This window comes from Melitaea cinxia, chromosome 26 (genome assembly GCF_905220565.1).
Source record: "Melitaea cinxia chromosome 26, ilMelCinx1.1, whole genome shotgun sequence".
In the NCBI taxonomy this organism is placed as follows: Eukaryota; Metazoa; Arthropoda; class Insecta; order Lepidoptera; family Nymphalidae; genus Melitaea; species Melitaea cinxia.
The window spans coordinates 1,538,911-1,565,644 of NC_059419.1; the positions used below are offsets into that span (position 1 = coordinate 1,538,911).

Here is a 26,734-nt window from a genome sequence, read left to right on the forward strand (position 1 = left end):
TGACTTCGAATTATATATTAATATCTTCGAATTATTATTGCACAATTACGGATAGACTGAGTTCTAGAATATACGATTATAATGATTATTATGAAGATATTATGTATACTTATACGTAAAAATTGGCATTTCTTTGTTAGCCGTAGTGATCAACATGCCTTAAATTACGTTATACTCAGGAATGGCCACATATTACGGTTCATAAATGCTGGCTGAGAAAAAAAAGTTGTTCCTTTATTGGAATGTCTATTTTATATATACTAAGATTCGGGCTCAGGGTCTACCTTTACAGAAGTTTAAATAATTGCGTTTGCTCGCAAACGGAAAACAACCGACTTCAATTACATCGACCAGTAATAAACCAACGTACACGAAAAGATAGTCAAGTAAACACGAGTTATTAAGGATTACCCAAAAAAGTCATCAGATCTCAATTAAATTTAAGTAAGACTGTGGTAAAATACATTAAAAAAATACAATCAAATTGAGAACCTCCTCCTTTTTTGAAAGTCGGTTAAAAGACCACGAAGCGAACTTTGTGTATAAAAGCTTATTACGATATCATTGAATACCTTAACGATGAAAAGGCGTGAGATTGAATTAGGCTTGACCAGGTTATGTCTATATCCCGCCCTGTCATTAGATATACATATGTTGTTCCAAATATTGTGAGCAAGTGGTATGCGGTGATTTCGGCACACACGATTGGCTCAGTGCCGGATTTATATTTTTTATGAGTGTAGGTCACTTTATTTGTGCCGCCCCATGTACATACCTTTCTAAAATAATAATTTTCCATTTGTAAGAAAGGGGCCTCCTTTACTACAAGTGGAAAATTATTATTTAAATAAACGAATGAATTAGTCATTAAGAAAGAGAGCGTAAAAAAGAAACAAGATATACATCAAGATCTGCCGCCCCTAGGCCGCGGCCTATACGGCCTATTTATAAATCCAGGACTGGATTGGCTGTCTCTGTTTGTCCTGGTCATTTCATGGTCGTACTGTAAATTTTACTTTTTTGTGTAACGACCTTAAAGGAAACAAGTACTAATAGTTTTTTCCTCTGGCTTTTTTACTCTCGGCCTACACTAAGTCCATTAGGTTAAGAAATTTCTTGTAATATTTAACTAAAGCCGGTGACATAATAGACAGATAAAAAAAAAAAACATCTAACCTAACCTACCCAATGTTAATATTGCAGCAATTTTGAAAATGTTAATTGATTTACTACCATTACCTACTATTTTTTTTAACCGACTTCCAAAAAAGGAGGAGGTTCTCAATTCGACTGTATATATTTTTTTTTATGTATGTTACATCAGAACTTTTGACTGGGTAGAGCGATTTCGACAAATTTTCTTTTAATCGAAAGGTGGTGTGTGCCAATTGGTCCCATTTAAATTTATTTGAGATCTAACAACTACTTTTCAAGCTATATCTAATAATGCGTTTTTACTTGACGCTTTTTTCGTCGACCTACGTTGTATTATACCGCATAACTTTCTACTGGATGTACCGATTTTGATAATTCTTTTTTTGTTGGAAAGAAGATATCCCTAGTTTAGTACCATGGTAAGGAAACCAGGATCTGATGATAGGATCCCAGAGAAATCGAGCGAAACTCTTGAAAATCTGCAATAACTTTTTACTGGGTGTATCGATTTTGATAATTTTTAATTTAATCGAAAGCTGGTGTTTATAATGTGGTCACATATAAATTTTATCGAGATCTGATAACTACTTTTTGAGTAATCTTTGATAAAGCGTAGTTACTTGACTATTTTTTCGTCGATCTCCGTTGTATTAGTCGTCGATGTAATTGAAGTCGGTTTTGTTTTCGTTTGCGAGCAATCACAATTATTTAAATATAGAAGTTTTTTGACATTCATTAAGTACATGTGCTTAGTCGCCTTATGGCGTAATAAATATTGTAATTTCATTCCATTCATTCATTCATTTAGATTTTAGACATATTTAACGACCAAAAATCTTTTTGTCCTGCTACCGTACACGAGTGCATCCAATAGCGTATTAGGTCCGGGAATACACAAAACACCGTCTAACACTGTGGCATGTATGGTCAATAAAAATGTTCGTTACTGCACCAACGTGATGTCAGAATAATAAAAAATATTTGCGAACTGGAAAGCAGATATTTGAAGGACGCTTAATAATTGAAATCGTAATATATTATGATAGATGGCAATATATGTCTAGCGACGTAACTCTAACAACTATTGCAATAAAAGTCTGCATTAATTAATTATATTATATTTATATTTTAATATCTCAATACTAAGCATAGGTCTTTTTCTCCATGTAGGAAAAGGATGAGAGCTTAATCCACCACGCTGCTCCGCGACTATACTACATATATACGTTTACTATCAAACTACTTGTCAATTCCAGCATCAATCCTCGGCCTTGCCCTCATCACGGGCATCGTTATAGCGCCAGTCTGTCTTCAGAAGCTTGGGCGACGTCTGACCAACCAGCTTAGCACGCTCCCAGCTTTAACCGGCTGGGCCTTGCTTATATTCGCCAAGGATCCTACAACACTACTTGTTAGTAGATTTTTGCAGGTAAGCAGAGAAAATGTTACAGTATATATATTATAGTTGTTACTCTCTTATTTCGATGATAGCCAAAGAACAAGCGAAGTTAGGTGTCACAAATAATATTTACATAAAAAATACACACATATATAACACTTCCTGTTCTAAGAACCTGTAGTGCTGCCTGTATGTATATTTAACTGAGGTAGAGCATAGCAGGAATTTCCTGCTCAAAATATGGAGCAGCCCGACTGGGGTAGTACCTCGACCTTACAGAAGATCACAGCAAAATAATACTGTTTTCAAGCAATATTGTGTTCCTGTTGGTGAGTAAGGTGACCAGAGCTCCTAGGGGGATTGGGGATTGGGTCGGCAACGCGCTTGCGATGCTTCTGGTGTTGCAGGTGTCTATAAGCTACGGTAATCGCTTACCATCAGGTGAGCCATACGCTTGTTTGCCGACCTCGTTAAAATGTAAGCTCTATAGATGGTGAAAAGGCAAATAATGTATCTTTAGAAATCAACTCCTATTTGGGGTTAAAACGGGCGATCGTAGGTTGACTCACTGATCACGAAATCACCGAAACTATACCACAGTAGATTCCTTATAAGACGTAAACTACCGTTAAAAATTGATTTTAAGAAAATCGACCCCTAAGGGGGTAAAACGAGGGTTGGAAGTTTGTATGAAAGCCCTATGTTTTAGAAGTAAGAGACTTGAAATTTAAAATGTATGCTTTATAGATGGTGAGAAGTTGTCCAAATAATGTATCTTTAGAAATCAACTCCCTTTTAGGGTTAAAACGGGGGATGGTAGGTTGACTCACTCATCACGAAATCTCCGAAACTATAACAGCTTCAAACTTGAAATTTGACAGGTACGTTCCTTAAAGGGCGTAAACATTTGCTAAGAACGGACTTCATGAAACTCGACCACTAAGGGGATAAAACGGGGGTTGGAAGTTTGTATGAAAGTCCTATGTTTTTGAAGCAAGAGACTTGAAATTTAAAATGTATGCTCTATAGATGGTGAGGAAGTGTCCAAATAATACATCGTAATCTATATATATATATATATATATATATATATATATATATATATATATATATATATATATATATATATATATATATATATATATATATAAAAGAGAAAGATCACTGACTCATTCATCACGAGAACTCAAAAACCGCTGAACGGTCCATCCACCTAAGATGGACAAAGGTGAAATTTGGCAGGGAGGTAGATTATAGTTAGTAGACGTCCGCTAAGAACGGATTTTGCGATATTCCACCGCTAAGGGGGTTTAATTGAGGTTGATGATAGTTTGTATGAAACATATACAGCAGCTATAAGTTCGCCTGATAGGTTATTTATCCTGCAGCCTGAAAATAAAACTAAAAATGTGGTGTATAGAGAGGTTTTATAAAAATAACTATAAAATTATACTAATTGTGCCTTTGAAAAGGTTACTCAGAGTGATAAACATTTCAAGTGACTGAAATAAAAAAATAATTTGCGTTAAGCATCTTAATAGTAATGCATATCTTCATAACCATGCGGACGTAGTCGCGGGCAACAGTTAGTGTATTATAAAACAAAGTCCCCAAAAGCATATGTGATCGATTCCCTCAAAATCTACTAAACGGATTTTCATGCGGTTTCACCAATGGAGAGAGGGAGGAAGAGGAAGGTTTACGGAACGGCTAAGCCGATTTTGATGAGAGTTTCACCGGAAGTTTGCCGGGAAAACTTTGTGAAAACTCAACGCGGGCGAAGCCGCGGGCACAGCTAGTCTAATGTGTAAAATTCTCGTGTCGGTGTGTTTGTAGTTAAACTCCTCCGAAACAGCTTGACCGATTCGCATGAAATTTTGTGTGCATATTAGGTAGGTCTGAGAATCGAACAACATCGATTTTTCATTCCTTTCAGTTATAAGGGGAGGGGGGGGGTTGAGGGGATTAATAAAATATGAAATTTTGTGTCCATATCGGGTAGGTCTGAGAATCGGCCAACGTTTATTTTTTCATATCCCTAAGTTATAAGGGGGAGGGCGGGTCAAGGGGTTAATAACATATATGGCAAAACAACGTTTGCGGGTCAGCTAGTCTTGAAATATAAAATAAAAAAAAAACCAAAAAATTTTTGATATGATATTCAAAAATGTTTAGAATTCCTAATGTGTGGGGTAACACAAAAATAAAATCGTAGATATTAAAAAAAAAAAAACAAGAAATAGCACTTATTCACGCAGTACTCGCCGATATTACATATCATCGTCATCATCATCAGTTCAGCCCATTGCTGCCCACTGCTAGACATAGGCCTCCCTTTATATTACATATTGTAGCATATATTTTTAATAGCACAGTTATGCATTAGCGTTGCTATTTACTTTTTCTAGGCGACTGATTTAATTTTTGGAATACCCTCGTATCGTATTACGTTGCGGTTCACCTTAGGGGGTAGTTGTGTCGCGACGCGCTGGGTTTGCTGTATATAAGCCTCAGGGCGAGGTTTTGCGGCCTCTTTTTTCTTTTTTTGGGTTGGATTCTCTCGCCGTCTTGGGATCTGAGTGCAATTTATTGTGGGTGAGTCATTGTAGTTCTTTTGGTAGAAGCTTTGCTTTAGTGTAGGTTGATTTTGAGAGTTTTGAAAAAAGATTAAGTTTCTGTAGGATTTTTTTTACTCTCTCTCTTGTGTCTCGTGTTGGGAATTGTGGGTGACTCTCTAACCCAACGATCAATTTTACTTTTTACTTAATACACTGTGCCCGGCGGTTTCACCCGCGTTAATCTGGAAATATAAATCAAAATAATTTTTCAATGCGAACCAGTATTTTCCTATACTACCTTCTACTTCTTTCGTTTACCTTTCTTACGTAGCTTCCTTTTTAAACCTAACCTATTATAATCCAGCGTGGTGGATTAAGCTCTGATCCTTCTCTTACGCGGGGAAAGAGACCTATGCCTGGTAGTGGGACATTACGGGCTGAAGTGTTTTGTGTGTATTATAATCCAATTGTTCTAATTGTGCATAAGACAGGTTTAATGCTAAAATAATTATTCGACAAGAATCTAACCTTAGGATATACTAGAGGGGACATGTTCTAAAAGATTTTAATAATTCAAAAAGTGCCTACTCGTCATATCCCGGCAACGTTTGAATAGTAACATACGACCAACTTTCGATTAAAAAACGATATCAGTCGAATTGAAAACATCCTCTTTTGATCATTAATACGTAACAATCACTAAATTATACATACGATATTAATAAACTAAAAATTTATCTGTTTGGTATTTTTATTAATTTTACCGCACCAAGTACGAGTACATTTCATTGATTTATTTGAGCCGAACGCCTGACATTTTCAATTGACATTACGACTTCTTTAAATTAGTTTGCGTGCTTAAATCCTCAATAACAAATGGGTTCCTTCAATTAACAAGTAGTCGGGAATGGTTTTATGAGCCAGGTGGTGGTTTAGACGCAATACAGTCAACGGGCAACAGACAACACAGTCATGTACAGACTTCCAGAATATGCCAATTATCTTTCAGGTACAGATCCTGTTATGATCATACATTTAATTACATAATTTACAATCTATGACTATCCGCCAACCGCATTAGAGCAGCGTGGATCCAATCCTCCAATCCTCGTACATGGAGAAAAAGACCTATGTTTTTTTGTACGTACACACACACACACACACACACTATAAAGATTATATGTATTGTGTCTTTTATACATTACACGTTTGATTGCGCGTAAACAGTTATTCAAGAATACAATAAACAATACTACAATTGATCATAATATCAATAATACGATGTCGCCGTGAAAATCCTTGAAGTACAATATACTAGGTCATAAGATAAGTTTCGTAACTCAGTCATATTTATTATCGATACTATCCATAATTATGCAATTTTAATAAATGTTATACCACTTATTACCTAAAATAATATTTAACTAACTATTTAAACGAGCAAGTCTTTTCACTTGCAATTTTCTATTACTGCTTACAAATAATTAAAATACATTAGGTATTATGAACTAGCAATCAGTTTTATTACGAAAAAAATGAATTTACTTGACCTCGTTCGACAGTTTTGTCTGAAGAATTTGAATAATAATCAGTCGCCCAAAGGTCGAAAATCGACCATAATTAAAAATTTAAATTAAATAAAACCAAAAATTATGAAAATAATGAACCTTTTTTCAAACTTTTCAATTTGATTACAGACTTTGACAATCAACAAAAGAGCATAATACGCGTGTGTGTGTCAAGTACATGGGAGTGTGTGTAATGTTTTTTTTTTCTTTATTGATTTAATATATTTTACGCATAATTTTAAAAAAATATTAGCATTCTGCACTCCTTCTCTATATAAACCAAAAGTGTGCTAAATTTCACTCCTCCGACCGCGCTATTTTCGTAAAAATTGGTTGGTACAAAGTTTTTGCTTCACGTATTAATATATAGATACCTAAAATATGGCATTAAATATTTCATATAATAAAAATAACGAAACGTTTTTACTATCGATTAAAAAACGTAGATATTTTTATGACTAATGTTTAATCTGAAACTGATTTTTTATCTCAATATTTATTATATATTCTATACAGTATAATAAACTTTTAAATACAAGTATATTAAAGGTTAAGCAAATGACACATCAGATAAAAAATAAAATTATTATTAAGTTACAAAATATTGTTATCTGATAATCATATTTAATAATTTTATATCTTTTCAGGGTTTCGGTATGGGCATACAGGCGGCCTCCGCACCCATTTCCATCGCAGAGTACTCCGCCCCAAAATACAGAGGAGCATTCCTCGCAACCATCGCATTTTCATTCTCAACTGGCATGCTGGTCGCACATGTTTTTGGTACCCTGCTTTACTGGAGATCAGCTGCTATGGCATGTGGCTCTTGTTACGTCATATCCTTGATCCTAATTTCACTATCCCCGGAAACACCACCATACTTATCGACTAAGGGAAAGTTTAAAGAATGCCGCAAGTCTTTTCGATGGTTGAGAGGATGGGGTAGTCAATCAGAAAAGGAATTGGAGATTCTACTTAATTGTCAGAAACAAAACAATTTTCAAATTCGACAAGTTTCGAAATGGAAGGTGTATTTAGAAACGGTTAAGAAGCCGGAGTTTTACAAGCCGACCGTTATTATGATGTTCATGTTCGTGCTGTTCCAGATGTCTGGAATGACGGTGGTACCGTCGTATACTCTTCCAATGATGGCAGAAGTTACTGATGGTACCATCGAACCATACACAAGTATGCTGATGGTAGATGTAGTAAGATTCGCAACAGCAGTGCTAGCTTGTATCGTCGTCAACAAGTTAAATCGAAGAACTGTCCTATTTATTGGAATCTCTATAAGTGTCATTTCATTGTTTGTCACGTCTCTGCTTTTATATTTGAAAGATTTTGGATACATTTCTGATGAATATAAATGGACTCCATTGATACCGACACTAATATACATATTCGGAAAAACTTTAGGAATTCTCCCTATACCTTGGGCTATCGCTGGTGAAATATTTCCTTTAGCCTACAGATCGCTTGGCAGCGGAATTTCTGGAATGTTCCTCTCCCTAATGTTCTTTGTTGTAGTGAAGACAGCACCGACGTCATTCAGACAAATCGGTGTTAAAGGAACATTTTGCATTTATGGATTAAGCATAGCTATTTGTGGTGCGTTCTTATTCTATTTGCTTCCCGAGACTAAGGGTAAGACACTGTATGAAATCGAGTGCCACTTTAAAGGTATTAAAGAAGACAAGAAAAGTATCGAAATGGACGAGAAAGGTCGTATTTTGGAACTGGGAACGGTTGAAGAGGGATGAAAGGGGGAAAGGAATATTAAGGAAACGCTTTCCAGCTTCAGACAGCTGGCCCCGTTGATAGGAGAAACATCATGTGGAGATTTAAATTTAGATTTAGATTAAGATCTTCAACAAGGCTCTGGATAAACTGTTCTAAAACTTCTTTTTGTGATATAACATGCAATAAAAATACAATAAATTCAATAGATTTTTATTTTTAATTTAATTTAAATAACATACTGTTATGTTGAGATTAATTTTACTTACAATCAATAAACAGACGATGATAGAGAGAATTCTGTATTGTATAGTAAAGCCTCTAACATTCGACAATACCACACTGCAAGTCTTTATTTGATCAATATAATATATGCGAACTGCATCGACGTAATTCACTGTTTTCATGTCCGTTTAGAGGTTCTGCACTTTTGAGATCTGTTGGCAAATTGCCGCGGAAACTATCCTCGATTTCTTGCAGAGTCCTGTCTTTTGTCTCCGGCATAATGAAGTATAAACAAGTTAGACAAGATACCACTACACCAGCGTATACCAAATACGTTATAGGAAGTCCTATATTATTAGTTAACACTGGGAAGCATTTGACCGCCAAGAACAAGTTGAAAGATAAAGCTAAAACGCTAATACCACCACCTAGTCCTCGATATTCCAATGGGAATATTTCTCCCGATACGGCAAACGGTATAGATGATATACCAATAGTTAGTGAGCACATGTACAAAGCGATCAACGCTATGGGTAGCCATTGACTTTCAAATGGTAACGCGTTATGTTCTTTCGCAAAGACGTAGCAAGACTTTCCTATATATGAAAAAACACAAATAGCACCACTAGAAAACAAAAGAGTTCTTCTCTTTAAGGTCTTCATAAAATAAACTGCTCCTAAATTACATATTAATCTTTCAATATCCAGCATAACCATTAAGAATTTCGCATTAGCATCAGGTCCAACAACTTTGTGTATGATATCTATTGTATAGGAACTTAGAATATTAATTCCGGAAAACTGGAACATGGTGTATAACAGAAACATAATGATTATAGGCTTATAGAATTCTGGTTTTCTCGATGTTGATCTCAGATATGCAAAAAACCGTTTTACTTTTACATGCAAAGGTAAATTTTGGCCAATAACACTTGATTTTCGCTGCATTTTTTGCGCGGCTACCATTTTTTCAAACTCAGTTTCTTGGTCTGGTCCTCTTCCTCTTAACCAGTAGAAAATTTCCTCACCCTCCTTGAATCTTCCTTTAGATACTAGCCAGGACGGGGACTCTGGGTTGTATATGATTAGTAGAAGAGCAGTAAAACTAATGAAAGAACATGCTAAAGCGTTTTGTTGCCAACTCAATAATGCTCCCAACCCGTGTGTAGACAGCACGCCAATTGTCAACGAAAGGGACACACTAGTCAAAAACGCTCCGCGACTCTTAGGGTCAGTCGTTTCTCCTATGATTACAGATCCCAAAGGTCCTAGCATACCCATTGATATGCCTTGGAGGAATCTTACTGCTATCAAGCCTCCCACACTGTTTACCATGAGTAGCAGGAACCAGCCGGTCAAAATAGGAAGGACTGAGAGGATGTGTGACCTTTTCCTCCCCAAGGTGTCCATGAGTGGCGTTATAGTAAAGTTCCCCATAATTAACGCGAAGCCAATAACAGATGCTGAAATAAAATAAAAAATCTTACATATTTTTATTCCTATCAATAATTAATAAAAAAAGTAATATGGGAGATTTTTATTATCTACCAATTTTCACTTTCATAGTAAATATTAAGTATATATTATTATCGACGTGTAATTATAAAGAGAGTCCATTTGTTACCTAGTTAGATAGATGTTTACAAAAAAAATGTATATTACTAATTCAACCGCTTGTATATAAATAAACGTACAGAAAAATTATTAGTTCTTAATTATTGTTTTTGACGACGCGTTGGCGCAACGTTCACAGCACTAATTTGTGGTGTTGTAATTGTTTGTCGTAGTCTGGTTGTTTGTGCAGTTCTTTTGGGTCTCCCCACCGTGCCTCGGAGAGCACGTTAAGCCGTCGGTCCCGATTGTTATCATGTACATCTGATAGCGATCATTACCCATAGTATGAAATATATCCGCCAACCCGCATTGGAACAGCATGATGGATTAAGCTCTGATCCTTCTCCTACATGGGGAAAGAGGCCTATGCCCAGCAGTGGGATATTACAGGCTGAAGCGAATGATTGTTATGTCGTATGTAACAATGAAATTAATTCAGTCATTGAAAATGAGTTTGTTTTATGCAACTAGTTCGGCAAGCAAGCGTACGATGATCACCTGATGGTAAGCGATTACCGTAGCCTATAGGCGCCTGAAACACTAGAAACATTGCAAGCGCGTTGCCGACCCTGTCCCTAATCCCTTTATGAGCTCTAGTCACCTTACTCACCACAGGAACAAAATACGGATTTGCAGCAGTAATATTTAATCAACATCATTATAGCAGTTTGCATCATTATAGCAACCTCAGTGTTGCATCGACCGAAAGTCGTTAGCTTTTTTCGACGAGTTGTTGAATGGGTTGTAAATCCTCACCTATCCATGACTCTTGACTGGGCGTGGCGTGGATGTGAGATTCAGGGCGGCGCAGGCTCGGGATGAGGATCGCGGAGAAGCCTATCACGCAACCGTGTGCCGTTATGTTGACGGCCACGCTCAACGTTACAAAACACTGAAAATATGATAAAAATAGGAACATGAAATTGGATTTTTAGATATTTTACAATATTATACATATTTACAATGAACAACTAGGGAACTAAGTTACAGATAGTAGTAGAAACCTAATATTAGCAATTTTATGAGAGGTTTTCTATTAACAATAGAAAATACCTAAAATTCGGTTGATGTAATATTTCTTGGAGCTGTCAAATACAAATAACTTTCAATTTTAAGTATTATAAAAGTAATAACAATATCAATTAAAATACGGAGACGACCGAGTTCTGCTACGGTGAGAATATTGTAAACGAAATTACAAAAAATTGAATTAACCAACGAGCGATTAAAGTTGACAGGGATTAAAGTTGCTGTTTAGTATTGGCGTCAATAGATGGCGCTCAATAAGACACCTCTGGCTGCAAAATTACGAAAATAAAACTTTGTGTTAAAATACAAGAGGCATCCATTAATTACGTGAGCTATTATTTGATCAGTTTAGACCCCCTCCCCCCTAGGTGAGATTTAATGTGATTTGCCTGGACCCTCCCCCTCCCTTTACACGATATTGACGCTAAAAATATTTTAAACTAAATTTATTTTTATTATTCGGGAAAATAATAAACCGTTCAGGTATGGTATGGTAGGTATGTATCAGGTATACGAAGCGTTGGCGCAATGGTCACAGGACAGGAGTGTTTTGTGGCTGTTGCACTGGCGGTTGCGGGTTCGATCCCACACATGGCAAACACGTGGTCTGGGCGTTTATGCTTGTGTACTGAGAGTGTTTCCGGACCCCCGACACAGGAGATAATCCTACTGGGGGCCGTTGAGTGTGAGGCGTTTATTTATTTATTTATTTCTTTAATTTATTTAAATTAAATAAAATTCAATGAAAAAAGTAAATTAGAGATGAGATTTATTTTAGCGGGGAAAATGAACACTCGAAAAATATTTTTTTTTAATATCAGTGCAATATTTTTTTAAGTTGAGGTGAGATTTTCGATTATACCCATCTCGGTTTAAATGAGATATAAAAAAATAATTTTTACAGTTTCAATAATTAATAGCATGAAATTTGATGAAAAAATAATTTTGACAAAAATAGTATAAAAATCGTGGTTAAAAACAACCGAAGCCATTAAACTTCGCGCGTTTGACAATTCGCAAGCCATGAACATCGTCAAAATATTTTAGTAAGCCTACAACGTGCACATAAGTTAATAAAAAAATTATATAACTATTTGAATGAGACAATGACGATAATTTCGTTTTAACGTAATGAATTGATATCATATATTTATGATCCAAGGATATTTTTTATCTATTATATCTTAGTAACCATACGTAAAGATTTATTATCTGTATACGGTAGAAATCATTTGTGCTATCTTTATTTTATTTAGATAATCTGAAACGTAAAAGCTGAAACTTAAAAAACTTAATAAAAAATGCATTATAATACCACACATACCACACACACCACAGCATACCACAATCATTACCATTACCGTTTTATCACATCACTTCCTTGTTAGATCACTTTACCGTTATTACCACAAACCAAGAAACAAGAAGTAGGTAGTTCTGAAAAATCTCTTTTATGTTCAAGATACAAGATGCAGTTAGTTCTGAAAAGAATTGTTACGTTAGCAAGAAGCAGAATGCCAGCCTTTGCATAAAATGTGTGACACATAAAAAATGGTAAAAACTAAAAGTAGGTTCCTTCAAAGAGGTTCCACTACTAATCGTATGTAAAAAAAAGCATACCAGTTTGTAAAGTTTTGTGTACCTATACTACAAAACTTTTGCTATGACGAAATTAAATTATTAGTGAGACAGCTGGGCTTTGATTCCATTTTTACTCTTTACGCACGCTTGACGTGGGAAGTAAGCTGGTAAATGCGTGACGAGAGCTTTACGAAAATTGTGATCGGGCGAGGCGAACGGAAATCGAGAGGAAGATGTTAGTTAGTAAAGAAGGAAAGAGAGAGGGTTACGTTTCGTATATTACTGTAGGAACTAAAGAAGTTTTAATTGAGTCGTGTGATTTAAGGCACACTCGTTTTTTTTTACTGATTGTAGCTCATTGGCTAATTTAGTTGTGGCTCTGCTTTCTGCTCCGCGGATTTCGGGTTCGATTTTCGCCTCAGTCTAGGTGTAATATCTGTATTAATTAATATATGTTTTATACACCGACATCCAAAAAAGTAGAAGGTTACCAATTCGACTGTGTTTTTTTATGTATGTTACATCAGAACTTTTGACTGGGTGGACCGATTTCGACGAATTTTACTTTGATTGAGAGGTGTTGCAGGTCATGTGGTCCCATTTAAATTCGATTGAGATCTGACAAGTACTTTTAGAATTATATCTAATAATGCGTATTAAGCCGCATAACGTTTCAATAGGTTTATCGATTTTGATGATTCTGACTTTAATCGAAAGCTAATGCTTGTCATGTTATTTAAATTTGATCAAGATCTGATGACTACTTTTTGAGTAATCTTTGATGGTGCATATTTACTTAACTATTTTTTCATCTACTTACGTTGTATTACTTGTCGATGTTATTGTAGTCAGTTTTTTTCGTTTGTAAGCAAACACAATTATTTCTGTTACCTATATCACAAGCATTAATTTGCTTACCGTATGAACAGAGGACCGTGAGTGTGTGTAATAAGATATTATTATAGATTTTCGCACATGTAAGTTCTTCTAAATTTTATCTATGTGCAAGGAAGCAGGAACCATTAGGACTATGTCAATAAAATAATGGACTTCTATCGCAAAAAGTAAAACTACTTTAATTTACATAGACAGGTAACATAATGTGGGTAGTCGAAAAAAATTATTAACTAAATACACATTATTAAGGATAAGTCAAAAAGTCTTCGTCTTCTTCTGCAGTTCTGTCAAAAAACTCGTCAGATCTGGTTCTAAATGGGACCAGATGTCAAGCACGAGTTTTCGATTAGAAAGCATCAAAGTCAGTACCCACACACACACACACTTCAGCCTATCGCAGTCCACTGCTGGACATAGGCCTCCCCAAGTTCGGCGCCACACATCCCGATCTTCCGCAATCCTCATCCAGCCTACACCGGCAATCTTACGTAGGTGGTCGGTCCAACGGGCCGGAGGACGTCCCACACTACGTTTGCCAAGACGCGGTCTCCACTCTAGGACTCGTCTACTCCAACGGCCATCGGTCCTGCGACACAGATGAGCAGCCCACTGCCACTTCAACTTGCTAATTCTGTGGGCTATGTCGCTTACTTTCGTTCTCTCGCGGATAGTCTCATTTCTAATCCTATCTTTGAGAGAGACCCCAGACATAGCCCGTTCCATTGGACGTTGAGCGACTTTAAACTTACACCCAGTAAAAAGTTATAAGATAACATGCATAAAAAAAAATCAGTCGAATTGAAAACATCCTCCTTTTTGAAGTCGGTTTAATTGGTACATACGAGTATAGACAAAGAGCTTCCTTCTTTTTGGACGTCCTCAAAAAGCACGGAATCACATCGAATATGGACAAAAATATTAACATTACTTTTTTATATATTTTCGTTCAGCAATCGATAATATTTCAAGGATGAAGTCAAGATTGAGATATTTTATCTTATCTAAATCAATGTCAGTGAAATTTCGCGCTTATCGAAGTAGGAAATTTCTAATACCTATATCTATCTATACTAATATTATAAAGCTGAAGAGTTTGTTTGTTTGAACGCCCTAATCTCGGGACTACTGTTCCAATTTGAAAAATTCTTTCAGTGTTAGATAGCCAATATCAAGAAAGACTACAGGCTATATATCATCACGCTAAAATCAATAGGAGCGGAGCACTAATAAAGAATGTTTCGAAATCGGGTTTTTTTTCAAACAACTATTCAACGCGGACGAAATCGCGGGCAGTGGCTAGTTTATAATATACTCCAGCAGTGGACTGCGATAGGCTGAAGTGAGTGAGTGAGAGTGATAATATAATAGCTGTGTACATATTACGTAAAAAAGCTGTATACCGTGACCATACAGAAGGTCACAGATAATAAAGTAAGCTTCTAAGTAGTATTTTGTTCCTGCAATGAAGTAATGTGACTAGAGCTCATGAAGGAACCGACATCAACTACATCGACACAGTACTATGTCGTCAGGTAGTCAGTAAAACAGTCGATTAAATACGCATTATTCACGATCAAATTTAAATGGGATATTAACCCATCTTTCGATTACAAAAAAAGGATCATCAAAATCGGTACACCCAGTAAAAAGATATGAGCCATACACAGAAAAATATAATCAAATTGACAACTTTCCCCTTTTCGAAATCTGTTAAAATGGCCTCTCCGTCCTAGCCGTATCTATATCGTTCGTTATTAATTTAAATTGGTATTAAGTAAATTTAGTATAATTATGGATTTTTAGGATTTCTAAGTTCAGACCACACTAATGCGACACGCGTTCTTAGCTTCTTGCATTATTCATTTATTAAACAAAAATTCAATTACATAATTATATTTAGACTTATTTAAATGTACATTTTTTTTTAATTTATAATCTGTCTCTAAAACATAAATCGAACTTAAAAATAAAAGCAAAAAATATTTCCAAAATAAACTTACAGTCACCAAAAAAAGTAACAAAAAGTTCTTACTTGCCGCAGTATATAAATATAACTCCTTTTGTCCTGCTTACTCATTATTAAAATAACTATCAAATATACATTTCTACCAAACAAAACGTGTGCACGGTGTCCTTATAGCGACTGGATGATTGTCAATGTTGTCGATAGCCCGATTAGATAAACAACAATCAGAACCTGATAACGACACTCATAATCTGTTTGTTGAGTGAACAAAGGGCGTTAAAACCTTATCAACGGTATTACTGGGTTTTGAATTGCATTTGTACAAACAAATGCTACTGGATATTCTAGAATGAGAAGTCAGAACGCAAGTATGTTGGGCGTGTGAAGATTTATCTCGTTGGGGTAATTTGCAGTGCCCTATAGATAAAAATATCATAAAAATTATAAAAACATAGACAAATAAAGACCAAATTCACATAGATCTCATAAGTTCTCAAAATTCGGTATGAGAATTTGGCCAGCATTTCTGATCCAGGATTGATTGCGATTCTCCTTTTCTGTGAGTAAAATTATGTGTATGTATTTATCAGAAAAAAATATGTGTTTCAATCGGTGTTTGTCCAAAACACTAGCATTGACTTGCCTGCCTTAGAAACTGACGAGCATGTCTGTATGTTAAAAGTGTAAAAACAAAATTTGAAATGGCAAAAATTCTTAAGTTGTGATTTGTTTAATGTCTAGACATGCAAGGAGTGTTCATTATTGGAATGTGGTTAGAACTACACTATTTTACCGGTTTCAAAATTTAATACTCATCGTGTTTTAGTGTATTTTTTATAGAAGGATGATACTTGCCACAATATAACTTGCAAGGCGCAAATAACCCAAGGACCATGTAACTGGATCGAAATATTGACTTCAGAAAAGGTACATATTTAAAAAAAAAAAAAAAAAATATATATATATATATATATATATATATATATATATATATATATATATAATATATTATTTAATACATAATATATTTATAAATCTATTTTATGAATCTTTTAAACCTATACAGCAATGGCAGCGCCATCTTGCATTGCTAAACAACAAGTTTTATTTCTTTCGGTGCAGAAAAGATCAAATTTTGTAAATTATAAACTTTAATAGGAGGATACAAACAAGATTAAATTGAGCCACATAGTTAGATATACTACAAGAGTACTCAGTGTGTAGTAATAATCAAATTCAAGCATAGTTTAGACACAAGGTACCAAGATTTATCGACTTCATTCTTGACTTACATAAAATTGGTGAGGAAATTTATTTAAAATAAATTATTTGATCTTACTCCTGTAGTTTCCTCTGGTCACTACCATACATATGTATGGAATGATGTTCATTGAGAATCGAGTTTACAGTTTCCTAAAAGGTAAAATACCTTTGTAACAGTTCTGATATTACGAAAAAATATCACAAATTTCAAATTTTCAATACTAAGAGATTACTTTAACAGAATAGCAATATTGTTAAAAATAAGACTTAAAATGTCAATGATCCCTCTTTGTAAGACGAATTGTTGATATAATCTTCCAGTGGCGTAGCGTTTTTTTTTTGTCGCCCTTACCGATTCATTTAATTTTTAACCGACTTCCAAAAAAGGAGGAGGTTCTCAATTCGACTGTATTTTTTTTTTTTTTTTTTTTTTTTATGTATGTTACATCAGAACTTTTGACCGGGTAGACTGATTTCGACAAATTTTGTTTTAATCGAAAGGTGGTGTGTGCCAATTGGTCCCATTTAAATTTATTTGAGATCTAAAAACTACTTTTCGAGTTATATCTAATAATGCGTTTTTACTTGACGCTTTTTTCGTCGACCTACGTTGTATTATACTGCATAACTTTCTACTGAATGTACCGATTTGGATAATTCTTTTTTTGTTGGAAAGGAGATATCCCTAGTTTAGTACCATGATAAGGAAACCAGGATCTGATGAAGGGATCCCAGAGGAATCGAGGGAAACTCTTGAAAATCCACAATAACTTTTTACTGGGTGTACCGATTTTGATAATTCTTTTTTTGTTGGAAAGAAGATATCCCTAGTTTAGTACCATGATAAGAAAACCAGGATCTGATGATGGAATCCCAGAGAAATCGAGGGAATCTCTCGAAAATCCGTAATAACTTTTTACTGGGTGTACCGATTTTGATCATTTTTAATTTAATCGAAAGATGATGTTTATCATGTGGTCACATATAAATTTTGTCGAGATCTGATAACTACTTTTTGAGTAATCTTTGATAACGCGTAGTTGCTTGACTATTTTTTCGTCGATCTACGTTATATTACTTGTCGATGTAATTGAAGTCGGTTTTTTTTTTCGTTTGCAAGCAAACACAATTATTTTCAGCAAATTAATTGAACGCACTCATTGCACGCACAATTTCCATTGTGTTAATTAACCGACTTCAATAAAGAAGGGGGTTCTTAATTCTACTGTATTTTCTATTTTGTGTCCGCAATGCGGACGCGATTTGTAATTATTTTTTTGTCAATCGAAAAATACCCTAGTGGTTCTGCCGCCCCTCATTTCTTTTGCTATCTGGAGGACATAGACACCCCCCACGCTACGCCACTGGAAGCTGATTTTAATTATAAACGCATTTCTAACTTTATCAATATTGATAGCAATACGCACTCACGGTTAGTGGCACTTGACTGTGGGTTAATAACTGCACTCTTCAATTAAATGTAGGTTAAACTTACGTTAAAAGGGTTCGTAATAAAGTAACATAATGTAAGTAATAAAAATATAAATAAATATAAAGGTTAAACAGTTGCTGAGAGGCGTTCAAAGTTTCTGCGGCGGTAGATCTGTTTTGCTTTTAGCTATTTATCTAAATCGACAGTCGACTAAGTCGACATTGTGAAGGAATTCTCCTCCATTTCAAGACGCCTTACTAATTCTAAAGTATTTTGCGTGAAACCTTTACAAACAGACAGAGAGACATACATGCTAGAAATCATTTTTTGGTAATTTTCCAAAATCTCATGTACATACCATTAGAATTTTTTATAAAAAAAATATTCATTCCGAGTAATCCACGTTAAACTCAACTTAGCAACTTGACACGACTTGTAATGATGTACCTACCTGGACACTTACGCTTCAACCTGTAATATTCTACTATTGGGCATACGGATCTTATCCCAAGTAGGAGGTACTATGAGTAACGATCGCTATCAGGTGTACATGATAACAACCGAGACCGACGGCTAAACGTGCTTCCCGTGGCACGGTGGAGAAACCCACAAGGACTGCACAAACACCCAGACCACGGCAAACATCTGTATGGCCAATACGAATGTTTGTCATATGATCGAACCCGCAACCGCCAGCGCAACAGGTACAAACTAGTGCTGTGATCTTTGCGCCAACGCGTGTCACTTAAAAAGTGTCAATGCAAATGTTTTTAAAGTCCACTTGAAAGAAGTACTGTAGTAGTGATTGAGGTATTTCTGATGTATAAACCTCATTTATATAGGTAAATGACAACACAATATTTCTTCGTGTTTTTCTTATATAATATTACATTGCATAGTGGAAAATCAACCTTGTGCTTTACAACTTTTTGGAAACTTGAGGAATAGGCTGTCGAGTAATTATTGTACCGTTCATCAACTCGACGGGTTTCGTAATAAAACTTTAAAATATTTTAAATTTGACAAGCGATCAAAATCACTCTTACCCTCGCATTAGCTTGCAATCTCACCACTGCAGCTGAACCATCAGCGCTTTAAGCACTTTAAAGCTTTTGCGCTAACTGAATGCACTGCTTAATTATTTAAACTATTAATAATATTAATATCATAACTTTAATGTTAGCTTTCATTATACTTTAACAAGTACAATACTAAGGTATGAGAACGAACGCAAAAAAAGAAGTTATTGACGCAAAAGCACAAGAAAATATTACTTTAAAGAATATTTGTGAAATTATAAGGGCTGAAATCTCTGTGTCCATAAGGAGAACGATAAAGGAACTTGCAACAGAGGAACGCAAGTCGATTAACGAAAATCTCGTGTCCTTTCATGACTCGCTACATTTCTTTAACCAACAGTACAAAGTCTTAAGAGGAAAGGGTACCGGCTCTTTCTCCATACAAACGTAGTCGACTGTTTTCTCCCTGGATAATGACACTAGATCAAATATTTTTGTGTCATAGAACTCTTTGCTGCCATGACCATGCCCCTATGTTTTGATTTTTTTCATATTCTTATTATCATAGGAATTAGGAGACTTCAAAAACTCGAAATCTTGCATAATTTTTTGTACATTTTCAGACACTCATTAAAAAAAATATATGCATATTTTCAAAAAAATGAGAACATAGGGGCATAGCCGAAGTCTTCTTTTATTTTCTAAAAAAAAAATTAAAAAAAAATTGTCATGTTTTGAGGAGAAAACAGTCGACTACGAAACACTGTTTTGGTCAAAAATTATCTACCTAAAACGGTCTGAGCTGCAGTTGTCCCTTTCTTGCTTTTTGGGGGATAGGTCTGGGGGAGGGAAGGGTCAAAGCAATACGTATATACACCAGCGAAGTGATGCCTCATAGTCGATAATTATATCGATACACTAGTGATGTAATTTTTAGTCGATATTTTCTAAAATTCGTATTAACAAAATTAAATAATTTCTCTTTTCATAACTACAATAAAACCGTATTTGTATATGCGGTTTTTATTGAAACACTGTGTAAACCTGGGCTAACGAAGGGTTTCGCTAACAAATAACAATGATAATTATGGTAAATAACTGTGTTGTTTGTTTTTGGTATCAAATTAGAGGGCTCAATACAAGGATTTCAAAAAAGTATATTATGATTATTATTACCGTAATACTAATAAAAAATAGAATAAGAAAGTTTAAAAAATTAGGACTCTGCTCTTTCCCATGCCTATGCCAAGCAAGCTGCGAGCCGCGCTTCTTCCTCGCCTGCTAGGCGAAAAACAACTTCGGGGTTTACTCTTTCCAATATATTTTTTTATCAATTTCGGAATACTCTGTAAAAAGTTCATTCATTAATTACAGCCTATACAGTCCACTGTTGGACATAGGTTCAAGTTCACGCCAAAAACAACGTGAACCCATGTGTTTTGCCCATAGTCACCACGCTGGGCAGGCGGGTTGGTGACCGCAGGACTGGCTTTGTCGCACCGAAGACGCTGCTGCCCGTCTTCAGCCTGTGTATTTCAAAGCCAGCAGTTGGATGGTTATCCCGCCACCGGTCGGCTTTTTAAGTTCCAAGGTGGTAGTGGAACTGTGTTATCCCTTAGTCGCCTCTTACGACACCCACGGGAAGAGAGGGGGTGGCTGAATTCTTTAGTACCGTAGCCACACAGTACACTGTAAAAAGTTATGCATGGTCAAACATAAATAAATATAGGTACGTAGCGACTTTAGAACCTTCTCTGTTTTTTTCATCGGTAAAAAATTGCTTAGTTGTTTTCTTGACATTACTGAGGAGCAGATTATTAAATTAGGTCGAATCTACCTATGCGGTACCTATGCGATTCGTATTTGGACTTCGCAAATAGAATCATATTTCTGAATTGCGTAAAAAACTCAAGTGGCACCACTGGCGTAGCATTCCTTGGAACCCCGGGAACCTTGGGGCCCTGTATCAAAATTAGTGGGGGGGGGGCAGGCAAATGATGGGTAAAGATTACTCACAAAAAAATGCTTGCATTGAATTAAAATAAATATTTATTGATTATAAGTTATTACTTCCTCCTAGAATAGACAATAGTGAGTGTAGTCTGCTGTAGCTGTTCCTGTTCCATCGAAATCCTTAGTTAATTTTTTATCAGTTTTAGTTTTGAAAAACATCAAGTTAATACCTCCGGAAAACTGGATGCAAGGTTATTGAATTTTATCAGTAATAATTCCATGAGTTCTTTAATGGAATGAATGTTTTGAATTTCGGATTTTAAGCTAATTTAAAGAGCTTGTAGTTCCAAGCTGGAGAGTTATTAGCCTTGACCTGCAGCAATAGATGCGGGGGATCGTTCGCTTCAGCCTGTGAGGCCAATACTATTAGTGAATTCCTATGAATCTTCCGCATCTATAAGGGGGATTCACAGGCGCATAACCTGAAGAAGAGATTCAACGCTGCCTCCAGGTCTTACAGGTAGTAAATCGCTAGGGCAAAGTTCAAACACAGCAGAATTGGCGAGAGACTATTGGGCTTTCCAAATGGAACTCGTGCCTTTTGTTTCTTACTGCTTAAACTTAAAAGCTGTCGAAGGTAACGTTTTTTAGTCTACACTTCCATCATTGCGCGAACCTGAAGGCTCTCTGGCACATTATGCGAAAAAGTAAGCGAAAATTCTTTGCACTCTTTTTGCGTCGAATTCAACTCTTGACGATGAGGGAAAAGCACCATCGAGCATTCCACGGTGCGAGCACGCGATGCGTAATGTGCACTATGAGCAGTGTCGTTTGTCGTGTTCTGCATTCTTTCGATGCCAAGAAGTCTAGTGGTGCTAATAGTATCCACCAGTGGTTTGCAACCAATGTGTGAGCTTCGTGCGCATTCTTTCCGCGTACATTCAAAGTGTGGAATGACCTTACTAAAATTTGGGGGTTTTCAAGCGTCTAGTGTCTACATCTTTTCTCTAAAGGCCATGGGCGACGGTAGCCGTTATAAATCAGATGGCTTCGTCTGCTTGTGTGCCCCATTCTTATATAAAAAAAGATTAATTCATTGTTCATAATGATTAACTGAATCCCGAAATAAACGATACAGAATGTTATCCACAATTGGGCGCACGCTTGACTTGGATAAAAGGGGATTGCTTTTCAGACTTCAGTCATTTCTGAAGTGAAAACTCTATAGGTATGTATGCCATTTTTTTATTCTTTTTTCCAGGAAGCACAAGATTAAGTGACATTGTGGATAATATTTTACTAATTTTTGCTTACACATCTTACCTGTAATACCCTGTAAATAGGGGGCCCCGTATCATTGATACGGCTGATACGGCAGTAGTTACGCCCTGAGTGGCACCCAATTCCCTACTGCGGGAATACGTATATTCTCAACTTACTTTACTCTATTCTTTTTAACCCTGTTGTACCTGCTTATCTAAAACGACGATTTAAATTTCTTAGTGATTCCAATGAACGCAGTCTTCGTTCTGAGGAAAGCTTACTTCTTGAATTTCCCTCTCACTCCTCTTTCTTTTATACTAAATCTTTCACTGTTCAAGCTTGTCGACTTAGGAATTCTATAGACGTGTAAAATCGGTTTCTATTTTTAACCGACTTCCAAAAAAGGAGAAAGCTCTCAATTTAACTGTATTTTTTATGTATGTTACTTCAGAACTTTTGACTGAGTGGACCGATTTCAACAATTTTTTTTTAATCGAAAGGTGGTGTGTGTCATTTGGTCTCACTTAAGTTTATTTGAGATCTAACAACAACTTTTCGAGTTATATAAATAATACGTTTTTACTTGACTATTTTCGTCGACCTACGTTGTATTATACCGCGTAACTTTTTACTGGGTGTAACGATTTTGATGATTTTTAATTTAATCGAAAGCTGATGTTTATCGTGTCATATTTAAATTTTACCGAGATCTGATAAGAACTTTTTGAGTAATCTTTAATAACGCGTATTTACTTAACTATATTTTCGTCTACCTTTGTTGTATTACATGTCGATGTAATTGAAGTCGGCTTTTTTCCTTTGCGTACAAGTCGAACTCGGTCCACCCAGTCAAAAGTTCTGAAGTAAAATATATACAAAAAAAAAAAAGAAAAATACAGTCGAATTAAGAACCTCCTCCTTTTTTGGAAGTCGGTTAAAAATCAATTTGATACATATCATTATTTTCTGTTGGTGTACAATAAAGTGTATTGTTATGTTATGTCATGTTAATCAACCACTCTTTAAAAAAATTGAATAGATTACGTAATTTGCCTAACTAAAAAAACAAATAAAACAATAATTGAAAAAGCCGCCTTCATGATTTTTGTGAGTGTACAGTACATAATGTGTGAAATTGTTGTGATTTATTTAGCTATCTTTGTGTAATTATTGAATTTTTATCTTGTTCAGGCCTTTTTAGTTGACTTTCTAATAGTTGTTCTTCACGCAGGCGGCTTTTCTTGTTTGTTTTTTTTCTTAAATTATAATATTATTTTTAACCATTGTTATATCGCCGCAATTATATGTTAATTAATACATATAACCTATACCTATGTACTAATAACTGCGACAAACATGAGACATTACAAATTATATAGGTACTGAGACAAACGTTTTATACTATGTATGTACTACATTACATAATATATATATTATTCTTACACTTATACTATATACTACATGTATACACTATAATTATGTATGTATCTCAATACCCATTCTTACACACACCTCAACCATGTAATTACATACCTAATTCATAAATAAAGTACCTAAGTATTTCGATAATTACCCACAAAAATATAGTAATGTATCAAGTCACAAAGAGTATCCAAGTCAAAATAATAAAACAATAATAAGTAGTTTACGAAATCCAATAATAGTAAAGCCGAATCACAGCAATACGATGCAGAACAAATTCAATAAAACAAGCCAAATTCAGAAAAATAGCACTATGCGCTATATGTACTCGTAGTCAATAAGAAACGAAAGATGCGAATACTCAAATATCGTCAACAATTAATAGCTGAATAGCCGGCGCACGCACACTAAGAACGCGACAGTCACACGTAGAAAAAACGGAGCGAAGATGGTGCGGGGCGCGGTAGCGGCATGCAGCGCGACAGAAACATTTTATTCAAATACCTATTTTTGAAAAGTCTCTTCGGTACCCTTTCCTCTTAAAGACTAGATTTGATGAAAGGGAAACTGATATTAATGTAAAGTGTAAACTTATTGGATTAAATCTTTTGTATATAAAAATATATATCGTTTCTCGATTAAAAATACAAATATTTTTATAACTACTGTTTAAGATGTTAATTGATTTTTTATCTCAATATTTATTATAAGTTCTATGTATACCAAACTTATAAATACTAGTATGATATATCACATATATACAAATAAATAAAATTGTAGTATCTGTTTGTAATATTAAAAAACCGCTTTTTACTAAATTCATATGTAGATATGTATACACGGTACATATACCAAAATAACACTTCTTATAATTTTTGTCTGTCTGTCTGTCAGCCTCTGAAACGGCTGGACCGATTTTTAACGGGACTTTCACTGGCTGGCAATGTAATAAGGAATAACTTAGAATACTTTTATTTAAGATTTTTTTTATTTCATAACTTTGATTTTAAAACTCTGCGAACTAAACAATAATTATTTTGTTAAATTTCACGCGTACGAAGTCGCGAGCACAACTAATAAGAAATAAAGTAAAATATCGTATACAATATTAACTGATAATAATATTGAATTTTATATTATTATTATTTATTGAAGTAAGTAAAACTTTTTTTCGCACGCTTGACTTCGGGAGGCAAATGCGTGACGAGAGCGTGACGAAAAGTGTGATCGGGCGAAGTGAACGGAAGTTGAGAGGGAAATATAAGTTAGTGAACATAGAAAGAGAGAGAGTTACGTTTCGTAATTTTTACTTCAGCCGTGTGGTCTACAGCACACTCGTTTTTTATCATTATATCATTATATATTACTTTTTGTTAATTTTTGTGATAAAAAATGAATTAAGTGTACTATAATTATAATAAGAATTAGCAATTAAAAATTATATGTATATTTTAGCCATACAAGCGGTCGCTGCACTAATTTCAATCGCAAGTACTCCGCCCCAAACCATAGAGGAGCCTCCCTCGCAACCATCAATTTGAAGTTAGAAACTAATGTTTGTACCTACGACACACTGTAAAACAATTTGGTTTTCTATAAAGCTGCACCCACCCGTGGCCACGAGATGTGAGTCCCACCGGTCAACAAACACGTACAGCATTCCGCTGGAGAAGCCGCGGGCTAACATAGAGGCGCACCGTTTTCTCATAACGGCATAAAAGTCATCCGTATGCGCCCCCGCTAACTTGCCTGAGGCACTGCACTACCGCGGCAGCCCCACCAGAATCCTGAACGCGTTGTTGTACTGGACTTGTACACCTTGCAAATCTCCGAGCTAACATGCTGCTTCGATCAGACAGCGTTACCGACCTAAGTTCCCTCTCAATATATAAGAGGTACGCTGTATGAAATCGAGTGTCACTTTAGAGGTATAAAAGAAGACGAGAAAAGTATCGAAATAGATGATAAAGGTAAAATTTTGGAACTGGGAGCGATTAAAGAGGGATGAGAGGGTGAAAAGAATATTAAGGAAACACTTTGCAGCTTCAGACAGCTGACTCTTTTGTTAAGGGTAACATCTTGTAAAAATCTACTTTAACTTAGTATACCTACGATAAGATCTTGAGAATGGTTCCGGTAAAATGGTCATAAACTTCTTTTCTGTGATATGGTATACAATAAAAATGGAATAATGCAACAGAATTTTATTTCCAACTTAATTTAAATAACACAATAATCGTGAGGAAATAAATGTGCTATAATACAGAGAAATCTTTATTGCATAGTAAAGTTTTTAATCACCGCCAGAGGAGGCTCGTCCTTAAGAGCGCTGATGCAGTACACTCCCACGAAAATTAAATATGGAATATTAAATCTATATTTATTTATATTACATACTATCATTACATAACATTCATTGTATTCTGCTATGCGTATACAATAGTCTATTATAAGACGTACATTTGGCATTAAGTTGTAACGAGTGGAGCGTCAGTGATTGCGTTCCTATGAAACGAAGTTTAGTACGATTCCTAGCACTGTATTCAATGAGTACGAAAGAGACAAGCCGGCGCGTGATAATAGACTTCATTTGAGAAATTAGTCTAATCGAAGAAATCAAGAAATTCCGCAGGTTCGACCGTGCGGCGTGCGG

General features: G+C 35.4%; 2 protein-coding genes across 2 annotated transcripts; one reads left to right on the top strand and one right to left on the bottom strand.

Moving 5' to 3' along the window:
* The first annotated feature begins 1,898 nt into the window (after positions 1–1,898).
* Positions 1,899–26,273, top strand: LOC123666394 (facilitated trehalose transporter Tret1-like). The gene is made up of 4 exons (XM_045600488.1): positions 1,899–1,920; positions 2,412–2,584; positions 7,328–8,508; positions 26,190–26,273. Exons 1-3 carry the CDS (start codon positions 1,899–1,901, stop codon positions 8,438–8,440), a joined length of 1,308 nt encoding a protein of 435 aa, XP_045456444.1. The 3' UTR covers positions 8,441–8,508; positions 26,190–26,273.
* Positions 8,615–25,922, bottom strand: LOC123666395 (facilitated trehalose transporter Tret1-2 homolog). Its single transcript, XM_045600489.1, has 3 exons — positions 25,827–25,922; positions 10,984–11,148; positions 8,615–10,124 (listed from the first exon to the last, which is right to left on the bottom strand). The coding sequence occupies exons 1-3, from the start codon at positions 25,920–25,922 to the stop codon at positions 8,778–8,780; spliced, it is 1,608 nt and encodes a 535-aa protein (XP_045456445.1). The 3' UTR covers positions 8,615–8,777.
* Positions 26,274–26,734: the final 461 nt, after the last annotated feature.

What these genes read in the sequence shown, in the direction of transcription:
- LOC123666394 (XM_045600488.1), top strand. Translation starts at nt 1,899, where the DNA reads ATGTGCTTAGTCGCCTTATGGC. An exon ending in GTGCTTAGTCGCCTTATGGC is followed by an intron (nt 1,921 to 2,411) that starts GTAATAAATATT and finishes TGTCAATTCCAG; the next exon opens with CATCAATCCTCGGCCTTGCC. An exon ending in TTGTTAGTAGATTTTTGCAG is followed by an intron (nt 2,585 to 7,327) that starts GTAAGCAGAGAA and finishes ATATCTTTTCAG; the next exon opens with GGTTTCGGTATGGGCATACA.
- LOC123666395 (XM_045600489.1), bottom strand. Translation starts at nt 25,922, where the DNA reads ATGTTAGCTCGGAGATTTGCAAGGTGTACAAGTCCAGTACAACAACGC. An exon ending in TAGTGCAGTGCCTCAGGCAA is followed by an intron (nt 11,149 to 25,826) that starts GTTAGCGGGGGC and finishes TCATATTTTCAG; the next exon opens with TGTTTTGTAACGTTGAGCGT. An exon ending in TACAACCCATTCAACAACTC is followed by an intron (nt 10,125 to 10,983) that starts GTCGAAAAAAGC and finishes AAAATATGTAAG; the next exon opens with ATTTTTTATTTTATTTCAGC.